The sequence below is a fragment of the Crocodylus porosus genome, unplaced genomic scaffold, assembly GCF_001723895.1.
Source record: "Crocodylus porosus isolate Cpor-Errol unplaced genomic scaffold, CroPor_comp1, whole genome shotgun sequence".
Classification (NCBI taxonomy): Eukaryota; Metazoa; Chordata; order Crocodylia; family Crocodylidae; genus Crocodylus; species Crocodylus porosus.
In genome coordinates this window covers 113,049,125-113,059,968 of record NW_017728943.1, presented here as the reverse complement: position 1 = coordinate 113,059,968, position 10,844 = coordinate 113,049,125, and the positions used below count along the sequence as shown (strand labels likewise).

At 44.9% G+C, this 10,844-nt stretch overlaps 1 protein-coding gene across 1 annotated transcript in view; it reads left to right on the top strand.

Moving 5' to 3' along the window:
- The window catches only part of TMEM181 (transmembrane protein 181), a gene marked incomplete at its 5' end in the record, with an annotated part of 72,766 nt that overhangs the window by 57,954 nt on the left and 3,968 nt on the right, over nucleotides 1-10,844 (top strand). The window contains 5 exons of the mRNA XM_019548624.1: nucleotides 1,197-1,254; nucleotides 2,115-2,217; nucleotides 2,318-2,369; nucleotides 2,524-2,606; nucleotides 4,387-4,476. Coding sequence (XP_019404169.1) covers nucleotides 1,197-1,254; nucleotides 2,115-2,217; nucleotides 2,318-2,369; nucleotides 2,524-2,606; nucleotides 4,387-4,476 — 386 coding nt within the window. The remainder of the gene's footprint in view (nucleotides 1-1,196; nucleotides 1,255-2,114; nucleotides 2,218-2,317; nucleotides 2,370-2,523; nucleotides 2,607-4,386; nucleotides 4,477-10,844) is intronic.

The window sequence follows — 10,844 nt, the reverse complement described above, 5'->3', positions numbered from 1 at the left end:
GGCTCCTACCCTGGGGGTGTTTAAGAGGAGGTTAGATGAACCTCTTGCTGGGGTCGTTTGACCCCAGTACTCTTTCCTGCCATAGCAGGGGGTCAGACTAGATGATCTACTCAGGTCCCTTCCGACCCTAGAAACTATGGAATAATTCTTCTTCAGTTCTTTCACATCTTCAAGTTTTGTATTTCTGACTAATTGAGAGGGAGGGAGAGCTTTCAAAAGGTCAGCATTAATGGCAAATAATTGTCTAACTCATATTGTTTGAGTTGGAAATCCTCACTTTCACAGCTCCTTCTTTTGTGCACTGTCCAATTAGCTCTTTAGTATTTCTATAATAGAGGTTCTTTCCCTTGGCAAGACATTACAAAATCAAATAAATCTTACTGTTGGGATGTGTTTGTTCTCTTTGTTCAGTTTATTCCTTGGATCAGTCTGCTGTTGTACCCTTTGGGACCCCCACCGAACAATTTTTCTGCCACCTCAGTATTATTTGCACCCATTACTTAGCCAAATCATTCAAATTGTTCTGTTTTTTCACCTCATAAATCATTTCCTTTAATATTCCAATTAGGTAAGCCAACCGAAAGGTGGCAGCATTTCCCATGGAGAGCTGCTTTAGTATTTGTGCTATTGTGACTTTCTAAACCTTGTTACTCAACTCTATCCCTGTTTTGTTCTTGGAGGGAAAAATAAGCAAGTGTAAGGTGGGACAGGTTAAGAAGTCAAGGTAAGAGCAGTGTAGGCACAGAAAAACACCACTGAGATTGGAGGGAACTGTTCACTTTAATTAAGAGAAGACCTAATCCTGCAGCTTTCTCATGTAATATAAAATAAGCCTCAAAACTGTAAGTTGCATTAAGTTACCAGGGGCTATAGCAGCCAAAAATAAACATGGAAATGTAATACAGAATAGCTGCAACCAGAATCCTCACATGCGTGACAGGTGGAATTAGGGTGGGGAGACAGTTGCTCAGTTGGGATGAATTAGCATTAGCATGGCTTCGTTCAAATCAGCTGAGCTTCACTAACTCTCATAGGCAGCCAAGGAGCTACACCTGTTGTTACAGTAATTATGATACCATATAACATGAACAAACTAGAGTTTATACTGTAGCTTTTTCAGTCACTGTCCCTTTTATTTTCCACACCCCCAACCTTTACACTGTTACAATGGTTATGACTTCTTGATTTTTTTCTAGTATTAATGAGCTACATGACCCAACATACCAGTACAGGGTTGACACCGGTAACTTTCAGGTAAGTTAATCTTTGACACTTCCATATGCATTTGTGTGTCTAGTAAGGTAGGATTAGAATGAAGGGGTCTAAAGTTAAAAATTTATAGAAATCAGAAATGATTTTATATCTGTCTTATTGTTGGAAAATTTTAAAGAAAACTATATCTTGAATGGATGATGTGAAGATGTGCTTTACTAGTTTCTGAGAAAAAAATTCCAATGCTTTTAGTTTTGTTTTTATTTTGACTAATGTAAATTGGCCTGTGGGGTTGTGTTGTTTTTTTTTTTTTTCCCCCTTTCCTTTTTCTAGAGACTTCTGAATGCTCCTTTTGACCTTGACAGCTGAAAGTCTTTGGGCACATTTTCATGGTGTCTTCCTTCGAATGCCATATTGAGTAGTCATATCGGTGAAGATAGTCAGAGCTGTTTTTTTTAACATCTGCTACTCAGTTGCAACAACTCAGGGCTTTTCCAGACTTATCAGAAATAAACTCAGTGACTCATTACTTTCCAGTGAGCCACAGAGAGGGGACTTCAGTTAGGCCTTATCAATCCCTTATATCCTTTATTCCTTATCTATATCTCTTCAGTTTTCTGTATCTTTTTAGGAAATGTATTTGTTATTTTTAGAAAATTTCTGAGAATCAAGCTATTCCACTGATGGAGGTGGTCATTGCTGTTGCAGAACCCTCACTGACAAACAAAAATAATAATTAAAAAAAAAAACCCAAAAACCCTTGATACAACCACCACAGTCAGTCCCAACATCACACCTCCTTCCTCTACCCTGCCTGTCCTGAACAAATGCCCCTCCATTCTGTACTTCTGGAGATGGTGGACCTCTGTTTCAGTAAAACTCTAACATTTTTTGTATTACAGGGTATGAAAGTCTTCTTCCTTGTGGTGGCAGCCATATACATTTTGTACCTTTTGTTCCTTATAGTGAGGGCATGTTCAGAACTTCGTAATATGCCTTATATTGGTAAGCAGTACTTTTTCCTTGACAAACAGGTTGTTTTCCCCTAGCTGTGTGTCTGAGCTCTGAGATGACTGACATTTTTTTCCCCCTCCAATCTTTCCAGATCTCAGGTTAAAATTCTTGACTGCATTGACCTTTGTAGTACTTGTCATTAGGTAAGCTTTTAAAATATGTTCTCTCAGCATTGTAACCTTTCTAGTCTTTTTAAATGTTCTTTAAAGTAAAAGATGTTGGTAATATTTATCAATTATGTTACCAGATTTCATTCATATACCCATACTGTGTTTATTTTCACTCCTTCTCCTACAGCATCGTTATACTTTATCTGCGCTTTGGCGCACAAGTACTACAGGACAACTTTGTAGCAGAGCTGTCAACTCATTATCAGAATTATATCCTTCCATTGTGACTTCCAGTCTCTTATAAAAAGTTTTACTTACTTAATTTAAATGGATCCTCATGCTGGGTTTCCGCTACAGAACTAGATTATCACAGAATAAGAGTGCATTGTACAGCTTGAAAGGTTCACGCACCTCTTTTGCCAGTTATCTACCTTAGTAACTTCAAGGAAATCATGTTTTATTGCTGTAGAAGTGGTACAGCTGCTCCAGGGCTACAAGTGTCACTGATAACATATCACTGATTTTTTTAAATACTGGGATGTGTAGCCCCATTCATTGAAGGTGTAGACCAGGGGCGTCAAACATGTGGCCCGGAGGCTAGCTCTGGCTTGCAGAGCAGTGTCCTCTGACCTATGGATCGCCACAGGGATGGGGTGAGTGAAGGCAGGGCTCGCTGCTGAAATCCAGAGTACAGAACTCCATTGGGAATGCATGTTGGTAGTGCAGGGAGGGGGCAAGCAATTGCTGCATTAACCACTGCTTGCTCCATTGCCACCGCCCTGTCTGGATCTGGACTACAAGGAGCCCAGCAGTCTGAATCCAGCCTAGGGTCCCAGGGAAGTCTGACATCCGTGGTCTAGACCCGGGGTTTCCAATGTGTTGGTGCCTAAGAGCACATTCAGATTTAAAGAAAAAGCAACAGACACTAATATGAATATTAACATTTAGATCAATCCAATCCATTACTTAAAATTGCATTAGATCTGCAACTTCAAAATGCAGCTTCCCTTTTCTTATAAAAATATTTACGTAAAAAATATTTGTTGGAATAATCATTTTTACTGATCGTAAAAATGCATGGGGGCACCATGGCACCTGCAGGTACTGCATTGGGAACCGCTTGTCTAGACATAATAGCTTTTTATATGCATAAGTTTCTAACAAAGTGAGAGCAACAAAACCGGTTTCACAGTCAAGGAGTTGTCTCTGTTGTCTGTGACATGCAGTCTTTAAGCATATTGGTGCCTTGTTCCCATTTCAGAGATGGGACAAGTCAGGGCAAAGAAGCTGAGCAACTTCCCAGAGGCCATGTCTGGTATTTGTATCGGGGCCAGGATTATAATTTTATTTCTGGCTTCTGGGCTTGGACCACTAGAATACAGTTGATTCTAGGTTCTGAAGTTGATTATGGGACTGCAGATGTTTAGTGTTAGCTAAGAAGTTGTCGGGAACAAGCAGAAACCAAAATGTAGAGCTCTAATATACATGCTCCCCATGTTCTGAGGAACTGTTACTGTGCTTTAGTGTCCTGTTTCTGTGCTATCCCTTCTTTCTAATGTAATGCAAGGCAAAATCAAACTAGACTTCATGGCTTATTTTCACTTCTGGGCAAAAAAGGCTGTTTTATACCAGGGTAACTACTGCATGGAGCTATCCTCAGGTAAAATGTACAGTTAAGGCACTTTAGTTTTACCAAGATGTAAATCTGCAAACATTTGGCTCTGTTTCCCCACAGGTGAGATTTTTATCTCGTGGTAGAAATTAAGTGCCCTAGTCTTCACTGGATGTCACCTCAGGATAACATGTGTGAGACCTAAGCCTGGAGTAAAAATCCCTGTTTCATTTAGCAGTGAAAGCAAATCCATGATATTCCAGAACTTGAGGCAATATAGTGAAAACTCTGTGCATTGAAATTGCTAGGAAACAAGGTATTATGTTAGAGACAGACTTTTGTAGGGAAAATTCTGCCTTGCATGTAATTGGTAGCTTGCTTTAAAGTTGAATTTGTATTGCTTGAGCTGTATTATGTAATGTCCTTGACCACTACCACCAGCAGAATTCTTATCCTTCTATGGTTTGTTGAACTTCTATCTCTACACACTAGCCTTCGTGTATTCCCCATCAAAGAATGCACTATATGGTAAGTCAACTCCTGTACGTTTTTTCAGACTGAAGTTCAGGACTGCTGTGTTAGTAGACATCTTAACACATGCATTGGTTGTCTTTAGAGCTTTGTTTTGTTTTTTATTTCTATTAAGTACAAGCTGCATATGTTTCGGAGCAGCTTCAAACAACCAGTAGCAAGCCACATGATAGAAATGTGTTTATAACCAGTCCATGACACTACTACCTTTGCTCTATGCACTGTGATAATTTTGAACATTGCAGCCAGCCAATTACAAAATTTCTGGGAACTCCTGATTTTTTGGGGGGGTAAAACTGGAAATCTGAGTGTGAGAAAATTAGATGCATAAAGTCCGTACCGTGCTATTAGCAGAACCATAGCTTCAAGCACCTCTGCTGTTATTCATAGGCTAACCTATCTGAAAGAACCCCTTAGTGCACCTACTACTACTTCCAGGAGGATTTAACATGTTGATGTATTGATTGATTGATTGATTTTCCAGGCAGATAATTCTGATGAAGAGAGGAAAAGATTGTACATACAGGCTTGGTTTGTGATAAGTGAAAAATCATGGGAGGAACTTCTAGTATGGGGGGTAAAAGCCATACCCCAGTGTAGAATGGAGTGTGCAGGGCTGCTGGCATGGAAGAGAATGGGGGACCTTGGAATGGGGTAAACAGTAGCAGAAAGGCTGAAAGAGAGGCTATGTGAAGTCAATACAGTTTTTGCCATTGGGAAGAGAGACTGTGAGGGGACCCCCGGATCTTTGTGCTGGGGAGGAGAATTGCAGAGAGTCCTGAAATAGTGGGGGTTGGGAGACTGGCACACGGAGAGCTTGTAGGGTGGAATAGAATGGGGAAATTAAAGGAGTTATTGGCATATGCAGTGAGCTCATCCTATAGAAGCCAAGTTGGTAACCTGTTCTCTCCCCCTCCCAGCCCAGTTACTGCATATATTTAGCATGCAGGAAAATAAGCAATTTATTTTAATTACTGTCTGTTGCTTTAAATATTGAGTATAAATATGCTGGGGGGACTTCAGAGTTTTTTCTTACTACTAGAGGGAATAAGCAAATGGCCAGGTGGACCCAATTATTTTGGTCTATACCTGGGTAGGAGGAAATAAATAGAGGTGCACAGATATATATCAGTGGCATATCAGACTGGCACTGATAAAAGGAAAATTTAACATTATCAGCAATTGGCTTTTATTAGCTGATGTAGCTGATCATGCACTCAGTATTTAAAATCAGGGACATGTGTGAACCCTCAGCATGCGTGTGGCCAGGAATGCAGCCAGGCAGCTTGGCTGTGGGAGGAAGGGGGTGTGTGTAGGTGCAGATTGAGGCCCCCATGGTGAGGGAGGGAGTGGGGCAGGGGCAGGTGCTGTCCAGCCAGGGTGGTGAATCCGACCCCAGGAGTAGGACGGAGCTGCAGGCAGCTTGTTCAGGGGGATAAGGGGGGGGTAGCTCCCTGTTGCTGTGCACACTTCAGGGGGGAGCATGGAGGGGTATGTGCCCCCTTGGATTTGTGCGTGGGATGAGGGCAGGCTGCCTGCTGCAGGCTCAGGGCCTGTGTCTGCGCCAGTCTTCTCAGGAGGGGGCTGGGCCAGGGCTGTGCTTGGGGCGGGCAGCGGCAGTGCTGGGAGGAATGACTACAGGGAATTTTGGGGTGGCTATAGCCCATTCCATAGTCACTCCTCCCAGTGCCATCCCCCCACTGGGAAGAGGCTGGTGCAGCCCCTGATTCTGAGCCTGCAGTGGGCAGCCCACCTTTGCCATGCGCACAAATCTGACAGGGCACTTGCCGTCATGCCTCCCCCAGGGGTACATGCAGTGATGTGGAGCCACTTGTGGCTCCACCCCACTCCCAGGGTCACATTCAGTGCCCTGGCTGGGCAGCACTGCCCCGCCCCACTTCCTCCCTCACTGTAGAGGCCTTAATCTGTGGCCCCGCTGCCCCTTCCACCAGCTCAGTACTGCTCTCCAAGCTGCCCAGCTGTATTCTTGTAAATCGCCTATCTGATTGGTATTGGCTGATATGGATTAGTACCAGCCAAGAAAATCTTTACTGGTGTACCCCTAGAAATAAAACTGGACAGGAGGTATTTGACCATGTGCCAGTTAAATCAAAAAATGAGTCCGTTAGTAGTATGTCATTGACTCGGAGTCTGGGCTGGTATAACTGCTAATTAGGAATGCAGGATTGGAAGGGACCTTCTAGGTCATTGAATTCTCTCCTAAAGGCTATCAAGTATTTCAGTCCTTTATCGCTCCTCCCCAGGGGAAGATTGTTCCAGAGCTTCAATGTTCTAATGGTTGAGAATTTAGTTATTGATTTGCTCTTGTGTCAACATTAATCCTTTATCTTAAATAGCTCTCCTTCCTCCATGGTGTTTCCTCCCCCACAATGTATTGATAGACAGCACGTTGCCCCCTCAGCCTTCATTTTTCTAGACTAGACAAGTCACACTGTTCTAAAGTCTCTCCTTTCAGGTGCAAGGCTCCTCATGTACAAAATAGGACTATTAGCATGACTAGGGACAAGTTCCAGTTCAAATTAATCTTTTTTGAGCAAGAATGACTATTATTGTATCCCTTAGTCCGGATGAGGCATCACTTTGTGTAGTAGCACTAACACTTCCCTATCTCTTCTGGCAATACTTTTCCTCCATGTTTCTCTCTTCACAGCTGCATTGCATTGACAGCCTATAGTCATTGTATGCAAGTGATAGTGAGGACCCTTTGGGGTTTTTTCCTCCAGATTGACAAGCTCTTGGCTTATAACTGAAGTTTTTAATTAATTCCCAACTCTAGGACTTTGTATTTTGCACTGTTGCAGTTCATTCCACTTTGAAGTTAAAATGGGGAGTTAAGCATTGCTCCAACACTCTTCTCAATATTCCTTGCTGCAATGTTGCATCTGATCACCAACATGCTTCCAGCTGGAGTGGAGCTAAACTACCAAATAGATGGTAAGCCGTTTAAGCTCAGCCAACTCCGAGCCAAAACCAAGACCACCCTGACCTCAGTCACTGAGCTCTAGTTTGCTGATGATGCTGTAGTGTATCCTCACTTGGAAGCAGACCTTCAGGGCATTGTCAACATCTTTACCAAGGGATACAAGAAAATGGACTGATGCTTAACATTTGGAAGACGAAGTTCCTCCACCAACAAGCACCTAATAAACAGTTCCCAGCTCCAGTAATCCAGATTCATGGTTAGATTCTGGAGAACAGTGAGTATTTCCCATACCTCGGAAGCCATCTCTCACAGAAGGCTGACATCACCAAAGAAATCCAGCATTACCTGAAATGTACAAATGCAGCCTTTGGACACCAGAAGAAAAAGGTTTCTGAAGATGATGACATCAGATCCGAAACCAAGCTCATGGTTTATCAAGCAATTGTGATCCCCACCTTGCTGTATGGAGCTGAGACATGGACAGGGTACAGGCAACATCTAAAGGTGTTGTAGAAGTACCATCAACGCTGCCTGCAGAAGATCCTCCAAATCCAATAGGAAGACAGACAATGTTAGTGTCCTTGTGCAAGCAAGCACCATGAGTATAGAGGCAATGATCATCCAACATCAATTTCATTGGGCCAGCTGTGTCATCTGGATGTCCAACTCCTGAAGCAAGTTTTTATTCTCCCAGTTCAGCCAAGGTGTACTTTCAGATGGCAGAGAGAGCATTTCAGGGATGTCCTCAAGGCCAAATTAAAAAAAAAAAATGCAATATCTATGTCAACTTGTGGGAGACTATAGCCCAGGACTGCCCCAAACGGAGGAAGAGTCTGCTGCAGGGATCTCAGTACTTTGAAACCTCACAATAGGAGATGTAGAAGTGGGAGCAGCAGAACGGTGTTTTGCGGACCAAATCGAGAATCCAGCATCACCCATCCCACACGGAAACACATGTCCAAGCTGCAGTAGAATCTGTCAGTCCGATAGGCCTCATCAGCTATCTTCGGACACGCGGATAAGACAATCATCCTCAATTGTGAGGGACTGCCACAGAAGAATACTTTTAGCCCTGAAGGAATGGCTATTGTGATTAGTCTTCGTACTTTTACCGGGTCACTCCTTAGATCCCCAGGGGACTGATGGTAATAATGATGTTTCTTTGGTGTTACTGAATTCTTCCTACACGATGTTTTGGTCCATCTATTTATTGACAGCTCCTCCTAATGTTTTGGTTTTCAGATGTCATCAGTGTTAGCAATATATTTCTATTTCTTGGGCTGAAGTTGTTAATAACATTAAACTAAATTAGTCCTAAACTTGTCTGTGAGGAACTCTCTAGTAACTTCCCTCCTGCCTGATATTTTCCTTTTCAGCACTGCTGCTTTATAGTTCCTCTAGTAATCCCCATCTTCCCTAGTTTCACTGGTCTCCCAGGTGGCACTTTATCAAATGCTTTACTAAATTTCATCACCTTTGTCTAAAAAAAATTAGTTATCAAAGACAGCTATTGGGATAATGTGGCACAAACTACCTTTGGAAAACTTTCATTTTGCCCCATTTTCTACTAGCCTTCAATATTTAATCTTACCTTCAAATTTCTTGTGAAGTATTGCATATTCATAGATGTAGGGTTAGAAAGGACACTGAAGATCTTTTAGTCCAACCCCCTGCTCTGGGCAGGAGAGAATACTGGGCTCATATGACCCCAGCTAGGTAATTGTCAAGCCTCCTCTTAAAGACCAGATCCTAGCCACCCTAACTGTGAAGTAGCGCCTCCTGATGTCTAGTCTGAACCTGCTCTGTCAGCTTACGGCCGTTTATTCCCCGTTACTCTGGGAGGCACTCAGGGGAACAAGGTCTCTCCCCCTGGCCCCCCAGTAAGTTTATAGAAGGCCACCAGGTCCCCTCTCAGCCTTCTCTTGTGAAGGCTGAACAGGTTACAGTCCCGTAGCCTCTTCTTGTGGGGCCGCTGTGCTGTCCCTGGATCATGAGTGGCCGCCCTCTGGACCCTCTCAGTGCTGTCCACATCTCTCCTGAAGTGCAGCGCCCAGAACTGGATGCAGGACTCCAACTACAGCCTGACCAGTGCTGCATAGAGGGGGAGGATCACCTCCCTGGCCCTGCTTGTGATGCATCTGTGGATGCATGACAAGGTACGGTTAGTCCTACTGACTGTGTCCTTGCGTTGGTGACCCATGTTCATCTTGGAATTGATAATGACTCCAAGATCTCTTTCTGTCACTGTGCTTTTGAGAAGAGTTCCCCAGCCTGTAGGTATGCTGCTGGTTCTTACTGCCCAAGCGCAGCACCCTGCACTTTGACAGTATTATTGAGGTCAGAGCAGTAAGCTTCTGATCCTTGCAATTTTTAACTATAAGTGTGCTGTTTTCCAGTGATGTGGTACCAGTCCTAGCTTCATATATGTATTAAAATAATTGTTGCTAGACCTGATCTCAAAACCTGGATTTTTCTCTTTCTAAAGTTGGAAATGGTGAGTTTCCCCTTGCAGGCTGGCAGAGTTCCAGCCTGCAAGGGCCTGGGGGAAGCAGGAGGAAGGCAGTCAGCAAGGGGTGCCATGGGCATGTATGCATGTATATATGTGCATATACACCTGGAGAGCAGGTCCCGCAGGTAAATCTGGCTGGCAGAGGAGGTGGGGTAGGAATGGAGGCCCCCATAGTGAGGGAGGAAGGGAGTTGGGCAGGGCTGGGGCCCAAGGCAGGAATGCAGGGAGTGGGACAGGGCTGTGGGCAGCTTGTCCAAGGGGCTGTGGGGGGACTGGCTCCTTGCTGCTGCATGCATTCCCCAAGGGGGCATGGTGGGGCACATGTCCCCCAGATTTTGCTAATGGGGGCAGGGGTGGGTTGCCTGCTGCAGGGTTGGGCACCTTGCTGCCCCATCCCTTGGGGCCTCCACAGCCCAGCAGGTGGGATCCAGCAGAGCAGAGCAGGGTGGGGAAGCTCAGTGTCATTGCACAAGCCTTGCACTGCCATGGTCAAGTGCCCCCTGCCCACCCCGCAGCAGCAGGGGTGGCGGTGCAAAGTTGTATTTCTCACTGCCTGGGTAGGCAAAGGGCACCTCACCATGGCAGTGAGCTTCCCCACCTGGCCCCACTTTGTCCTGTTGCGCTAGGTCCTGCCCACTGGGCTGTGGAGGCCCCAGGAAGAGGGTGACAGGGCAGGGAGCCCTGAGCCTGCAGTGGGGAGTCTGAATGCACCCCCCCCCCCGATGGGCTGCGCTCTGGTCATGCTGCCTGTGGTGGAGGGGAGCCAAGCTCTGCTCCACTAAAGCAGCTGCTGCCTCCCATAGGTGGCAGCTAGGGTTCAGGTACTGCTGCATGGGGCAGCAGGCTGTGGGCCTGGGTCCCTGGCCCTACAGCCCTGGCAGCTCCCCGGCTAGGGGGATGGGGACCTGTGGG